This window comes from Mustela nivalis (genome assembly GCF_964662115.1).
Source record: "Mustela nivalis genome assembly, chromosome: 10".
In the NCBI taxonomy this organism is placed as follows: domain Eukaryota; kingdom Metazoa; phylum Chordata; class Mammalia; order Carnivora; family Mustelidae; genus Mustela; species Mustela nivalis.
The window spans coordinates 49167031-49183709 of record NC_139029.1 but is presented as its reverse complement, the minus strand read 5'-3'; the positions used below and the strand labels follow the sequence as shown (position 1 = coordinate 49183709).

The 16679-nt window shown below is 42.5% G+C and overlaps 1 protein-coding gene across 15 annotated transcripts in view; it reads left to right on the top strand.

The window, feature by feature from the left end:
* Positions 1 to 14520: 14520 nt before the first annotated feature.
* Positions 14521 to 16679, top strand: part of DOCK7 (dedicator of cytokinesis 7) — a 217203-nt gene continuing 215044 nt past the window's right edge. For 6 of the 15 annotated variants that reach the window (XM_082687787.1, XM_082687796.1, XM_082687794.1 and 3 more), the window contains exon 1: positions 14538 to 14969. In XM_082687787.1, coding sequence (XP_082543913.1) covers positions 14932 to 14969 — 38 coding nt within the window. In that variant the 5' untranslated portion in view covers positions 14538 to 14931. Of the gene's footprint in view, positions 14970 to 16679 lie in introns of all 15 variants that reach the window. The other 9 variants (XM_082687790.1, XM_082687788.1, XM_082687799.1 and 6 more) reach the window with 4 other exon arrangements.

The window sequence follows — 16679 nt, the reverse complement described above, 5'->3', positions numbered from 1 at the left end:
CTGCTTTATCTCTCCATTCTCACTTATCATAATTTCTGACTTTGTATACCAAGCCCGAATCACATAGAACTATTTGCAGTCGCACAGGATAAGACAAAGTTCTATCTGCACATACTGTTTAAACACTCTGCCTGAAATGCTCATTTCCCACACTCACTGGTTTGGCTCATTTCTACTTGGCCTTGAGGATTCTGGTCACCTCTTCTTGGAAGCTTTCCTTGCCCACCCAAGAATTGGTTAGTATCCTTTCTTACGTATTCACAAAGTACTCTGTGCATACTTTTGTCAAAGAGTTTCCTGTTTGCTTGTCTACTTCCCTCCCCACCTCTCCCTTATCAACTTCCTGGAGAGCAAGGATTATTTTCTCATTCGTAGTGTATCACTATGTCCTGGCACAGACGTTGGCCCAGAGTAGCACTCAAAAGATATTTATTCAATGAGTGAATAAGTTGATGAATGAATGGATACTATGGAGTCATGAAAGTAACTTCTGAATGGAATACAGAGACCTGAGTTTTGTACCGGATTCTGCTACTTCTTGGACGGTTTTAACTGAAATCATTTCATTCCACTTCAACTGAGCCAGATAAACTCTCAGGTTCCTTCCAGGTCTGTGATTTACAAATATGTTATAGAGAGAAAAGTAACAATATGCAAGACTAAGAGAACTGACAACTGTAAGGGGGTACCCAAATAATTCTTGTTCTAAGAAAATGTACTTTGAAGAAATATGCCAAATAGAAGCAAACTTGTGTAGCCATATTTAAGTTCTTTTTACTTACAGCTTTTAAATTATGTTTGTGGAATCAATTATTTTCATGAAATCTTTCAAATGCCTATCATAATCTCTGTGTGAGATGTTGAGAATATTCAATTCAGTGGTAGTAGGTAAGTTTTTAGAGCCAGCAGCAGAGAGAGAAGCAGAGTCAGAATCTGATTCAGAATTGTCTTGATAGAATATCCTACCTGTTGTGAAACAAACATATAATAGTGATATTATAGAGTTAAACCAGTAAAGAAAGCAATGAACTTTAAAACAAATTGCAGATAGATGAAAATAGCAAACACCAGAGCTAAGGTATGAGATAACATTCTATTTTTTGAATCACATAATTCTGGGTTTTGGCAACATTCTTAAGGGATAATCATCTACTTTTCCCCTACCATTAAGCAAGGCTATTCCCAGTAGTCCCCAAACAGAGCAAATTATGCAATTCTTTAAAATGTTTGGAAGAAAAACATTCTACAGCTGTTTTTCATACTTGCCCCAGTGCCATATGATACTGATAACAGAGGATTTTTATTTACCTTAACACTCATTTAGTTTCATCATTTCTATTTTTTAGCTGAGGAATAAGAGGCCCTAGATGGTTGTGATTTGGTTAAAGTCACACAGTAAGATTATTGCAGAGCCAGAACTAAACTCCAATCTTTCTGATTTCCAGCTCCCTGCTCCAACTGTATCAAAAAGGGCAGCATCTTCCCTATTTCACCCTCTGTGTCTCTTGGTAAATCTTTTTTTTTTTTTTTAAGATTTTCTTTATTTATTTGAAAGAGCACAAGAAGAGGGAGGGTCAGAGGGAGAAGCAGACTTCCCCATGGAGCTAGGAGCCCGATGCAGGACTCAACCCGGGGACTCAGGGACCATGACCTGAGCCGAAGGTGGTCTCTTAACCAACTGAGCCACCCAGGCGCCCTCTTGGTAAATTTTTAATATGGTACCTGGCTCCCCAGTCAAGGCTTTATCTCTTAGTTCACAGATTGAACCAATTTCCTAGCTGTGGTAGGCAGAACTCTAAGATGGCCTCCGAACTTCCTGCCTCTGGTGTACATGTTCTGTATAAGCCCACCTAAAGTGTGTGGGCAGGACCCATGCATATGATGAAGTAGTCGCTCCTTTGACAGGTTACATTGTATGGCAAATGTATGATGGTGGTCACCTTTGGTTATGTAGTGATAGAAAACAAATATACCAGCATTACATGGTTATATTTAGTAAAGAAATTGGGATCCTACCAGACTGATGTTGTCTCAGTTTCCCTGATTTCTACTTCTAAAATTCTACATGACTTTCCATCATTTTCTTTCCTCCTGAGGTAGCCAATGAAAGATACCTCTTTCTCTCAATGTTATTAAAAGTGTCTCTCTCGGGGCGCCTGGGTGGCTCTGGGGGTTAAGCCTCTGTTTTCTACTCAGGTTATGATCTCAAGGTCCTGTGATCAAGCCCCCCATCAGACTCTCTGCTCAGCGGGGAGCCTGCTTCCCCCTCCTCCTCTGCCTGCCTGTCTGCCTACTTGTGATCTCTCTTTGTCAAATAAATAAATAAAATCTTTTTTTTTAAGTGTCTCTCTCATATTACCAATTTTATTTCTCCCCTTAGTCATTCCCCACAACCTGCAAATGTGTAGTTTCCTACCCAGAATAACCTTTCTTTTCTTTTTAAAGACTTTATTTTTAAATAATCTCTATACCCAACGTGGGGCTTGAACTTACAACCCCAAGATCCAGAGTCACATGCTCCACTAATTGAGTCAGGCAGGAGCCCTGCAGCATAACCTTTCCATGACTCCAACTCTTTTTAACTTTGGTGCTTCTCCTTCCTTTCTCTGTGTCAAAACTGCTTGTTCCAGATCTACCCTACTGTTCCTAAAGAACACTGGGCTCAGCTGGGCCCAGATCCAGAATAAATAATACCCAGCAGGTTTCAGATCCTAGCTCAGTGCAGTGACATAAGAACAACACAGTAGGGCACCACAGATACTGGTTCTGAGTTGCCTCTTGATCCTACCTTGCCTCTGCTTGCTTTCTTTTCTTAACCTGGTTGCTTAAGCCTTTCGGGTTAGCTACCAGATAGATATATTCTCAGAGCTTTCAACTCTTTCTTTTTTCTCTAATCAGCAGGTTGTCTTCTCCTGTCTGACATTATGATAATTTGAGACTTTTCTTCTTTTCTTTTTTTCATCTTAAAAAGAATAATGAAAAAAAAAAAGAAAAAAAGAATAATGCAATGACCCCATGTCTCAATCACCCAGCTTCAACAATCATCAACATAAGCCCATGTTGGATTATGATTCTATGCGTGTGTGTGTTGTACATAAGATTAAATGTACCATCTAAACCATTTTTAAAGGATTTTGTCTACTTATTTGAGAGAGAGAGAGAGAGCAAGCAAGAGCATGAGTGGTGGGGAGGAACAGAGTGAGAGGGAGAAGCAGATTCCCTGCTAAGGAGGGAGCCTGATGCAGGGCTCAATCTCAGGACCCTGAGATTATGACCTGAGCCAAAGGCAGATGCTTCACCAATTGAGCCATCCATGCGCTCCCTATGTTAAGCATTTTTTAGTGTGAAGTTCAGCAGTGTTAAATATATTCACATCATTGTACAACAGATCCCTGGAACTTTTTCACCTTTTAATACTGAAGCCCTATACTTACTAGATTTAATCATGTTCAATTTTTTAAAAGGATTTCATTTATGTATTTACTTATTTATTTGAGAAAGAGAGCTTGTTGGTGAGTGGGGGAGGGGCTTAGAGGGAGGAAGAGGAGAGAATCTCAAGCAAACTCTGTGCTGAGTGCAGAGCCTGATTCTGTACAGGGCTCCATCCCTTGACCCTGAGATCATGATCTGTGCTGAAATCAAGAATTGGACCCTTGGGGGGTGCCTGGGTGGCTCAGTCATTAAGCATCTGCCTTTGCTCAGGTCATGATCCCAGGGTCCTGGTATCAAGTCCTGCATCAGGCTCCTCATTTGGCGGGAAGCTTGCATCTCCCCCTCCCACTCCCTCTGCTTGCATTCCCTCTCTTGCTGTGTCTTTCTCTGTCAAATAATAAATAAAAGCTTAAAAAACAACAACAACAAATTGGACCCTTGGGTCCCTGGGTAGCTCAGTGGCTTAAGCCTCTGTTTTCGGGTCAGGTCATGATCTCAGGGTCCTGGGATCAAGCCCCCCATTGGGCTCTCTGCTTAGCGGGGTGCCTGCTTCCCCCTCTCTCTCTGCCTGCCTCTCTGCCTATTTGTGATCTCTCTCTCAAATAAATAAATAAAATCTTAAAAAAAAAAAAAAAGAATTGGACCCTTAATCTACTGGGTCACTCCAGTGCCCCTAATCATGTGGAATTTTATTTATTTATTTATTTTAAAAGATTTTATTTATTTATTTGCCAGAGAGAAGGGGGAGCGGCAGGCAGAGGAAGAAACAGGCTCCTGACTGAACAGGGAGCAGGATGTGGGACTTGATCCCAGGACCCTGGGATCATGAACTGAACCGAGGGCAAATGCTTAACTGACTGAGCCACACAGACATCCCTTGAATTATTTTTAAAGCAAATCCCAGACCTTATATAATTTCATTCATAAACACTCCACAGTGTATATTTTCAAGGAATAAAGGACTCCGTCTCCTTCTCTCTCTCTCTCTCTCTTTTTTTTTTTTTTTACAACTACAAAACCCTTATCACACTTACATCAAGGCTTCAACAGTAAACAGATGACACATCCAAAATAAGATGACTTTAGGAGGATTTATTTAAAGGTTGTGTATATAGGGGAACCACAGATATAGTGTACTAACCTAAAGTAAGTGACTGAGTTGGTACTTCCTACAGTGCCATATAGAAAGGGAAGGGAGTGATTACCAGATTCTAGAAAGGTCAAGAAATGGGCAGAAGAAATGAACAGGTAATTCTCCAAAAAAGACATACAAATGGCCAATAGGCACATGAATAAAATGCTCAACATCACTTAGCATCAGGGAAATACAAATCAAAACCACAATGAGATACAACCTCATACCAGTCAAACTAGCTAAAATTAACAACTTAGGAAACATCAGAGATTCGGGAGAATGCAGAAAAAGGGGAACCGTCTTACACTATTGGTGGGAATGCAAACTGGTAAAACCATTCTGGAAAATAGGGAGGTTCCTCAAAAAGTTAAAAATAGAGCTACCCTATGACCCAGCAATTGTAATACTAGGTAGTTATCCAAAGGATACAAACATAGTGATTCAAAGGGGCACATGCACCCCAATGTTTATAGCAGCATTGTCCACAATAGCCAAACTATGGAAAGAGCCCAGATATCCATTGACAGATGAATGGATAAAGATGTGGTATATACTTACAATGGAATATTATGCAGCCATAAGAAAGAATGACATCTTGCCATTTGCAACAATGTGGATGGAACTAGAGGGTATTATGGTAAATGAAATCAGTCAGTCAGAGAAAGACAAATACCGTATGATTTCATTCATCTTGGAATTAAGAAACAAACAGATGAACATAGGGAAAGGAGAGGAAAAATAAAAGGAAAACAGAGAGGGTATAGGGGAACCACAGTTACAGTGTACTCATATAAAGCATAAGAGACACTTAACCATAGGAAACAAACTGAGGGTTGCTGGAGGGGAGATAGATGGGGGAATGGGGTAACTGGTGATGGGTATTAAGGAGGGCACTTGAAGAAATGTGCACTGGGTGTTGTATGCAACTAACGAATCACTGAATTCTACCTCTGAAACTAATAATACAATATATGTTAATTACATTGAATTTAAATTAAAAAAAATAAGATTCTATGGAGTTGGATGTTCTGAGGGAAACAAATAGCTGTGTCCAAGAGACACAGTATGCAAAAGGTGACCTTTCAGGGAAGGAGGCTGGGGAATAATACCCTGATATTACTCTCCTCCCTCTCTAGTGCCCTTGCCACTGTTTTTCACTGGCCAAGTCCATCTAATAGTTAAAGGCAGGGAGGCCTGCTAATAGAGTTCATATAGGGCCAGACTTCCAGAGTAGAGAGCAGGGCAGAGAGTGGATCTAGAGGAACAAATGGAAAATATCCAGAAAATATAATTCTTAATGTTATTTAAAACCCAGTCAGTGATCAGAGTTTGCCGTCTCACAATATCTTTTATTTTATAGTTTTTTTTTCTCTTTAATCCCCAAAACTTCGCACATTGTATTTGGGTTGGAATGTGTGATGATTAATTTTATGTGTCAATTTCACTGGGCCAGATGGTGCCCAGATAGTTGATCAAACACTGGGTGTTTCTGGATGAGCTTAGTATTGATTTTTTCCCAAAGATTTTATTTATTTGAGAGAGAGCCAATGAGAGAGAGCATGAGCAGGGCAGAGGGGCAGAAGGAGAGCAAGAAGCAGGCTCTCTGATGTGGGGCTCAGTTCCAGGACCCTGAGATCATGAGCCAAAGGCAGACTCAACCAACTGAGCCACCCAGGCACCCCAAGTCTAATATTTAAATTGATAGACTAAGTGTATCAGATTGCCCTCCATAATATGGGTGTGCCTTGTGCAATCAACTGAAGGCCTAAATTGAACAAAAGTTCTGACCTACCCCTGAGTAAGAGGAAATTCCTCCTGTTAAGTGGCCTTTGACCTGGGATATAAGTTTTTTCCTACCTTCAGATGACTCAAATTGAAATATTGGCTTTTTGGACCTTGAGTCTTCTGGCCTTCAGACTGGAACTACACCATCAGTTTTCTTGGTTTTGAGGCCTTCTGACTTAGACTGGAACTCTATCAGTTGGCTTTCCTGGGTCTCCAGCTTACCAACAGCAGATCTTGGGACTTGTCAGTTTCTATATTGTGTGAACAAATTCCTTAAAATAAATCTCTCCTTCCCTAAACCCCTAACTCCCCAACTTGCTCTCTTTCTTCTATTCTGTTTTTCTGGAGAACTCTGATTAATACTGTATGCTTCTTAAGTGTGTTTTATTCCATTTTTTTTAAAAAAGTTCATTTATTTAGGTAAAATAAATGGGGCTTGAACCATTGATCCCAAGATCAAGAGCCTCATGCTCTCTAACTGAGCCAGCCAGGTGCCTCTTGTTCCATTTTTTAATGACAGCTTTATTGAGATATGTGATACAATAAGAAATATATATTTGGGTTTTGTCCCTGGTTCCTGGCACAGAGTTTCTAAACTCCTTGGAATTTTCTAAGTAATAGAGGTAATAGGAGCATCTTTTGTTATTCATAAAAAGTTCCTTTCAATCATGCCTGAGTTTATGCTAATAAGGTGACTCTTAGTGGGGCCCCTAGATCACTTCAGAATGCGGCATATTGCCAGAGGAACCAACCATGTGATTAGAGAGCTGAAACTTTCAGCCCCACTCACAGACCTCTGTGAATGGGAGGAGCAGGAGATTGAGTTGAATCACCAATGGCCAATGGTTTAATCAACCATGCCTACATAATGGAACATCTGTAAATAGCCCCAGATGATGGGATTTGGAAAGCTTCTGAGTTGGCAGAAACATTCATGTGCTAGGAGACCAGTGCACCCCAACTCCATGCAGACAGAGCTCCTGTGCTGAGATGCTTCTGGACTTGCCCTAAGCCCTTCTTCATTTGGCTGTTTATTTTTATCCTTTATAATAACTACCAATAATAAGTAAAGTGTCCTCCTCAGCTTTGTGAGCCATTCTAGCAAATTACTGAACTTGGGAAGATACTGTGGGAGCACTGAATTTATATCTGGTTGGTCAGAAGAGCATATGGCAACCGTGACTTGCAATGGCACTTGGGGCAGTCTTGTGGGATTGAGCCCTTCACCTGTGGGGTCTATGCAAACTCTGGGTAGTGTCAGAATAGAAGTGAATCATAAGATACCCAGTTGTTTTCTAGAGAGCTGGGGAGTTGGCTGGTGTAGGGGGAAAACTATATACATTTGGTGTCAGAATGTTGTGAAGAAAAACATTTCAAGATAACAGTTCACATTTCATACAACTCACACATAAAATCTATAATTTATAGCTTTTAGGACACTCACAGAGTTGTGCAATAATGACTATTAATACTACTAATATCATCCCCAAAGAAGCCTTACACCCATCAGGAGTCATTTACCATTCTCCCTTTCTCTCTGCCCCTGACAACCAGTAATCTACTTTCTGTCTCTATGGATTTGTCCATTCTGGACATTTCATGTAAATGGAATTGTGGCCTTTTGTGTCTGGCTCCTTTCACTTCGCATAATGTTTTCAAGGTCCATTCATGTAGTTTGGATCAGTACTTTATCTCTTTGTGTTGCCAAATAGTATATTCCATTGTATGGATACATGACATTTCATCCATTCATCAGTTGATGGGCATTTGGGTTGTTTCCATTTTTTGACTATTACAGCTAATGCTGGTATAAATATTCATGTGCAAGTTCTGTGTAGACATAGCCTTCATTTCTCTTGGGTATATACTAGGAATTGAATTATTGGGTCACAAGGCAACTTTATGTTTAACATTTTGAGGATATGTCAGACTTTTTTTCAAAATGGCTACACCACCTTCTAACACCACCAACAGTATATGATGGGTTCCAATTTCTCCACATCCTCATCAACAATTATTACTATCTGCCCTTTTGATTCTAATTATCTTAGAGGATGTGAAGTGGTATCTCACCGTGGTTTTTAATTGCATTTCCCTGATGTTGAACATCTTTTCATATGTGTATTGGCCATTTGCATATTTTATTTGGAGAAACATCTATTGAAACTGTTCACTTTATTTATTTATTTATTGAGGGGGTTAGAGGGAGAGGAAGAAAGAAAATCTTAAGCAGGCCCAATGCCCAGCCCAGCATGGAGCCTGACACAGGGCTTGATCTCACTACTCTGAGATAATGACCTCAGCTAAAATCAAGTCGGACACTAACTGACTGAACCAATCAGGTGCCCCGGAACTGTCCACTTTAAAATTGAATTATTTCTCATTTTATTATTGACTTATAAGAGTTGGTGATACATTCTAGACATTTTTCTCCCATTCTCTGGTTTACTTTTTCACTTTCTTGGCTGTATTTTTTGATGTATGTAAGTTTTTAATTTTGGTGATGTCTGATTTACCTTTGTTGGTTGTTTTTATAATATTTTTAATCTTTTTTTAAAAGATTTTATTTATTTATTTGTGGGAGAGTGAGAGAGCAGGAGAAGGAAGAGGGAAAAGCAGACTCCCTGTTGAACAAGGATCCCAACATGGGGATCGATTATGGGACTCTGGGATCATAAGCCAAGCTGAAGGCAGACATTCAAGGAACTAAGCCACCCAGGCACCCCAATATTTTTAATCTTTAAAAAAAAAAAATCCTTGTCATTTATTTGTTGAAGGAGCCAGGTCATTATGATTTACACAATTTACCATATTCTTACATTTGCTAATTGTAACCGTAAGGTGTTGCTGAACATGTTCCTCCATCTGCTATATTTTCTATAAACTGATAATTAGATCTAGAGACTTGAAAAGATTTGGGTTAAAATTTTAGCAGGAATATGTCACAGGTGGTTCATTATACATTCTAAATATCTTCTCTTTACATCACGTGAGGAGGAATACAATGACTGGTTGACCATGGTGTATGTGTTAAGATTGATCAGCAGGTTATATTCTTATCAACCTGACCCAGCCATTTAAGTTCCCCAACAACACCTGGGTGGCTCAGTGGGTTAAGCCTCTGCCTTTAGCTCAGGTAATGGTCTCGGGATCTTGGGATTGAGTCCTGGATCAAGCTCAGCATCCAGCTTTCTGCTCAGCAGGGAGCCTGCTTCCCCCTCTGCCAGCCTCTCTGCCTACTTGTGATCTCTTCCTCTGTCAAATAAACATATAAAATCTTTAAAAAAATAAATAAATTCCCCAACAGACCCTTTTGGACTAGTTTATCTCCTATGATCTTTGGGTCAGTGCTCTCCAATAGAACTTTCTATAATGATGGAAATGTTCTATCTATATATTGTCCAACATGGTAGCCTTTAACCATATGTGGCTAGTGAATGCTTGAATAATGCTTAATACAACTGAAAAACGAATTTGAGACTTTAATTAATTTAAATTTAAATGGTCACATGTGGCAAGTAGTTACTCTAATGGACCTTATAAGTCTAGATTCATTATTTCACCAGAGTCTGCATTGCTTTTGCATTTGTTACCTCAAATTTTGGTAAGAGAAGAACTTTCTTTCACCAAATATGACTACCTTGAAACACAAATCATCCAGGAAAGACATATTATGGTCTTGTTTTTCAAGTGGACACTGAGCCTGCATTATAAGTCATTTCATTGGAATAAACTAGTCTTCTGGCCCTTTCTAGCTCTGTAAAGCAACAGAACCACGAGGGGGCAAATACATTTTATTCTGGTAGGATTGCTATTGTAGTCTCTCCTCACTTTTGAGGGCCTGTAATAGATGCTACTGATGCTTCATCTTCTTCCCACAGCTCATCTCTGTGCATCTCAGCTGCAGCTGAGGTGGACAGGTATGCACATGATGGCTTCTCAGTGGAAGCAAAAATCATCTCTCTCAGCCTTTTGCAGCATAGAGTATAGGGACAGTTAATGTCCCCAGGGCCAGCAGCCTTCAACCAAGGAATTTAGAGGTATACATTTAGTTAGCTAAATAAATACTCAATTTTAGAGGGACAATTCTCAAGTACATATTCAAAGTTCTTCAGAGAGTCACAGGAGGCATTGAGCCTCCTTGTCCACAGTGGTCAACATCCCAATAACACCATTTACTGGCTTTCCCTCCTCTGTTCCATTCTCTCTACTCCTTCATTCAGCTTCTTAGGATCACTTCCTTAATAAACTACCTGCTTCTAAGCCCTTATCTCAAGCTCTGTTTTGGGGGAAATATAAATTAAGGCAGAATCTCAAACATACTTTAGTCCATGGCATTTATCGACTCAAGAACATTTACTGAGTGATTATAATGGATCAAGCTGTGTATTATGTGCTGAAAATACAATGGTGAAGAAGAGATCAAGTCTGATGGGCCATACAGATTAATAGGCAATAACTGAATAGTGTAATAAGCATCATAACAGGGTAAACATGGGTACCATTAGTTGGAAACTGTCATCAGGTTTAGGATCTCTGAATTGTCCCTTTTCCTAGGTATTAAGAGAGAGTGAGTGACAGAGGGCAAAGCAGACAGAAGTATCCTTAGCTTGGATTTTGTACCCAACTCCTAGATTTCAGTTTGGGATTGAGATAAACCCAAGTGATATGCCCAGTCCTCCCTTCCTCTAGGCCACACTCATTTGGCCTTCTTAGAGCCTTCTAAGAGGGAGTCCTAGGTCAATTTCACTGCCTGAATCCAGCGGTGCTTCAAAAAAGTCCAAATCTTAGCAAGGGAACCACTCCCTATCCTCCCAAAATTCCCCAAAGAGAGCACATTCTGCCTGCAAAACCAGAGCTTTATCCCTATGACACAAAAACTTTGTCGTTTTGTAGTGTGGCCTTAAAACTTTGACCTTGCCAAAACTATAATCCTTCTTAGCCCTATATTAAAAAGGGGAAAATTGAGCTTGGTATCAGAATATGAAACTAATATAATGCCCCATCCCCCTTTTTCTCTGCCTTATTTCTAAGTCTTCTGTTTGAAGGACTTTAGAACACTGTGTTTATTTACTGAGAAAACTGCCCTGAGGTGTTCTTACCTAAAACTCACTAATTTTAGACTACTCTGCCAAATTAGTCCTAGCTCTTGGTATGTAGTTTCTTTGCAAGTATCTTCCCATTAGTGGGGAATTTAGGTTCTGAATCCCCGTAAATGGTAGGGCCATTGCTGCTTCCAGGGTTCCACCCAGACTTTCCAGTTTTAACAGGGTTAAACATGGGGTTAAATTCCACCCAGTTTTTACCATCTTGTTTCAAATGAACATCTTGGTGGTAGTCTAGTCCTTGTTTTTTCTTTTTAAGATTTTATTGATTTATTTGACACACACACACACACACACAGAGCACAAGTAGGAGGAGCAGCAGGCAGAGGGAGAGGGAGAAGCAGGCTCCCCACTGAGCAGGGAGCATGATTCAGGACTCAATCCCAGGACCCTGGGAATATGACCTGAGCCCAAAGCAGCAGCTTGCTTAACTGGCTGAGCCACCCAGGCGCCTCGGTGATAATTTAGTCTTAACCTGCTGCTGAGAATTGGTGCTATCTAGAATTTATAAGGACCTTCCTGAGTTTTTCCTGTCTTAGCACTTAAACGTAACTGTTTACTTGCTTATCTTTTCAGCCAGTCTCTAAATTCTTTGAGGCCACAAAATGTCCTTTTACCATTGTTTCTCCAAAACCTAGTGGAATCAGTTTACTAAAGGAAGGCTTGTATTAGATAAAGACTCAGTTGCTAACGCAGAACACCCAACTCAGATTAGTTTATGCAAAAACCTAAAACCAAAGGAAAGCAAGCAAAACAAACCCCAGTACCTTATTAGTTCCTGTAGCTGCAAAGTCCAGGGTTCAAGTTATGTTTTAAGGAACTCACCTTTCTCCAATTTTACTTTCTTCTCTGCCGTGTTTGGCTTTACTCTTAGGTAGGCCTTTAGATCGTCCCTGGTGAAGCAAATGCAATTTTTAGCTCTGATTGGGCCCGACTGTCTTGGTTTGATCTATATGCCTTTTCCTAAACCTGTCACAGAAGCCAGGAGAATATGCTGCTCTGCTTGGCCAGACTTAGGCCACAGGTTCATCCTTGAAACTGGAAATGAGGGCATCAGCGCCATAAAAGTACGGTGGATTGAGACTGATGTGTGTGTATCTGTGTGTACGTGCAGGGATAATATGTGGAGCATGGTACTGGGGAGCCAAAGGAATTCCACGGTCATTCCCTTTGTTGAACTCCATGCATTTCCCTGAATTTGGACCCTTGTGGGACATGGATATCTGCCCATACTGGGCTTGCCTGTGACTGCCAGCTCTTCCCTGAGGTGGGGGCCACCACTCCAGCTTGGAGTATTTCCCAGGCTCTGTCTACCCTGCTTACAGTTTGGTCCTGCTTGTCCTCTTCCTGCTCTAAATGTTCCCAGCAAGCTGCACAGTGCTTGCAATGTCCTTTCAGACACTTTGGCAACTGGTGAGTCATGTATACAAAGAACCATTCAAAGGCAGAATGTGGTCAGTTCTCTAAGAGAGTAGTGAAAAGATGTTTGGAGAGCAGAGATAAAGGCGTACAACATCTGGCTGGGAGCATGAGAGCAGACAAACGCTTCAGGGTCTATCAAGCACCCAGGACAAGTTTAAGTGTAAGCTGAATAATGATAATAACACTGACAGTAATAACAGCTGCTAGTACATATAGGGCTTACCATATGCCAGGCGTGTTCTAAGAATTTTATATGAATTGACCCAATGAATCTGCCCAATACTCTTTTAAGCTGGTACAATTATTCCACTCAGTTTAGAGTCAAGGTTAAGTAACTTGTCCAAGGTCACATAGTAAGAAAGTGACAGAAAATAACTGGGTTCCTATCAAGCAGTGTCTTAAAGGCCAGGTTACAGTGTTAGACTTGACTTGCAGTTTTTTAAGTAGCTGTTTCATCTTTCCCAATGGACTTAAACTCCCTGGCAGCAAGACTGAGTTTCGTTCAGTTTTGTGTTCTCTAGAATATCTAGGTGGGCTATACATTCAAGTAAAGTTGCACAAAAATCCTCTTTAAGTAGACTATCTCTACTGGAATGTACATTGTTATACAAAATATGCCATCTTCCACAGTGGTTAGAAAACTAGACAGGAAGTTATGGATCTGACTAATTGAGGCTTTCACCCCTGACTCAGTGTGTGACTGAGCAAACGGACTTTATGCTACAGATTTTCCAACTGTAAGAGAGGGAAACAAGTATCCATCGTACCTCACAAGGGCACAGAGAGAACATAATAAAAAAAAAAATACACATAAATCCTTGCAATACTTGAGTAAAGGTACTACAAGAAACAAAGATTATTTTTCCTAGCTTCACCACAACACAAATAATCAGCAAATATGCATTAGGAACTACATTCTACACACTATGGGATTACAACAGAATAAGACACAATTTTCGCTAGTCCCTGTTTTATAGGAAAATTTTCGCTAGTCCCTGTTTTATAGGATTTAACAGGCAAGATCATTTTGAGTGGTAAATATATAGATTATTTAATAGAACATCAAAATGGTAAAGTACATTAGAGCTTATCTGGTCTAACATTTATAAATGGAAAATGAGATCCCAAAGGGGGAAGTAATAGTTTCAGGGAGCCTATTGTTAATGGAGAAACACTTATCTTCAAAGAAAAGGACTAGGCTCTGGGTTTGAACCTCAGCTGAAGAGGTTACTTACCATATGTGTGACCTGGGGCCAGCACTTAGCTACTCTGAACAAATTTCCTTGTCTCTAAAATGGGCATAATAAGAACTTACTTCAAAGAGCTGTCGTGGCGATTAAGATCACGCCTGTAAAACTTTCATCTGTGTCTGGCTAAGCACCACAAGTCAACTATTCTTGTTACCTCTGTAGGAGAAGATCTTTTTTAGCTCTTTTTCTACAAGAAAAATTATTCTTTCTCTGGTCAGACCCCACTCACAAGGTCGGAGCAGAACAGAAAGTGCTTTCAACTGCTCGGAGATGGGAGCAGCAGGAACAAGAACTCAGCCATCCTGGGCGTCAGAGCACAGCCCCCCCTCGCCAAAAACCATCTTCCATTTCCTCCCCTTCCTTTTCGGGAAAGCCAAGCTCCCCCCACCCTCCCCGACGCATTCTGTAATCTTATTTTCCTGCCTCGCCAAGTCGCTGGCCCCTGCCTGGCTGTTCTCTGTGTCCTTTCGGTTGAGCGAGCGCGGCAGCGAGGCGGCCAGGACTGGCGTGTCGCTCCCTCCACGCCCCATTCTTCCCCCGGGCTCCAGCCGGCCGCAGTTGCGTGCCGAAGCCCGGGCTCCCGCGGGGATTGACGCGCCGGGGGAGGAGCGGTTTCTTGCTGCGCGCCTCTCAGGAGCATTACGGCAGGGCTCGTTCCCGGCTCCGGCCGCCAGCCCCAGCCTCCCCGGTCCGGAGCTGGGACTGGCGGAGGCCGCGAGGGAGGGAGCGCGAGCGAGGAGGCACGCGCCCGCCGGTCCGCGCCCAGAGCGCCGCCGCCGCCGCCGCCGCCGCCTTAGCAGCCATGGCCGAGCGCCGCGCCTTTGCCCAGAAGATCAGCAGGTAAATCTCGGGCGCGGGGCGCGCGGCCGCCGCGGGAGGAAGAGCCGGGAGTCCTCCCGAGCCCGGCCTAGGAGGCGGGTGGGTGTGGCGACGCGGGCGCCGGGATCTGGCGGCCTGGTCCGCGGCTGGGCGGAGGGGGCTCGCGGCTGTCGCCGAGGCCTCGCGCCGCCCTCCGACCCCGGCCCTCAGCCCGCGCTGGCGGCCGATCCTCGCCCGGGGTCTCAGGGAGCCCCACACGCCAGCGCGCCGGCCTCCGCCGGCTCCTCGGCGGCCCGGGCCTGGAGTTTCGCGGCGGCTTATTGCAGGGCGGGTGGGGAGCTCGTCGGCTAGCCGCTCGGCGCTCCCCAAATTCTTTGTGTCCCCACCCCCGGGCTGGCCGGGGGCCGCCGCGGCGTCTCGCTCCCTCACTCTCCCCGCCCACCCCCGTTTACCCCCTGGAGGGTGTGGGGGTCCGCCCTCTTCTCCTCCCCAACAAAAGATTCGGCGCGCGGCGGGCTCCTGGCCGGTGGGAGGCCGCCCCTTCTTCACGCCTCCCACCCTTCCCGAGAAATCTAACAGGAATCCTCTTTGCAACCAGGGGCCAGTTCGACGTAGGCTCTCGCACCCAGAATCTAAAAACGTATAGTCAGAATGAAAAGTTGAGAGCTTGTGGTCTGCACCTTGTGTGTGCGGCTGCCGAATCTTGGACGAATTGTAGGCTGGAGCTTGATCTTAGAAGCGTGTGAATTTAAACGTGCGCTTGTGTTTCCAATGGCACCAGACGAAGATGGATGATAGTGTCCTTATTATATTGGCCCTTTGACTCACGTTTTAGGAGTCTGGAAGTAAGCAGGCGAATCACGGTTGAGATTTCCGAGCCTTTTACCTGCCTGCGGTGTGGGTCGGTTGCCAGAACCAAAAATTGAATAACGGCGGGGGATTTTAATATTTGTAGAATTTCATTCTGAAATATACTAATGTGTAAGGCACTAGACTGTGTTGGTTTTATTATGATGTCCCAAGAAAAGAAACGTTCGAATGCATTACTATTTCGACAGTTTTATTTCTGTGGTTCTGTGTCTTTTTCGTTTGCTGATCTTGCTTAACGATTTTTGGACCGACCAAACGGGTTCTTTCTTAACTGCCTTAACTTCCATAGCGTTACTCTGTTGTGGCACGTTTTTCATTTAAAACTAACAGCTTTTTGATTTAAGCTTTGTGCTTAATTATTCTTAACTTTTGAGCTTTAAAACATTTAATTTTATTTTTAAGAGGCAAAATAACAAGGGGTACCTGGCAGGCTTGGTCAGTGGAGCATGGAACTCTCGGAGTTGTGGGTTTGCTCGGTGTTGGGTGTAGAGATTATTTAAAAAAAAAAAAAATTTTTTTTTTTAAAAGATTGTATTTATTCATTTGTCAGAGAGAGAGAGGGAAGGCCCAAGCAGGGAGAGCAGCAGGCAGGGATAGGAGTAGGCTTCCCGCACAGCAAGGAGCCAGACTCGGGGGGACTCAATCCCAGAACCTGGGATCATGACGGCAGCCGAAGGCAGATGCTTAACCGACTGAGCCACCCAGGTGCCTCCAAAATAAAATCTTAAAACAAAACAAATAAACAAAGAGCAAGTGCTTAAGAACATGTGCTCTGGTGTCAGACTTTGCCATGGGTTCAAATCCCAACTGTTAGTTTTCTTTTTCTTTAATATTTATTTGAGAGAGAGAGAGGGAGAGCAT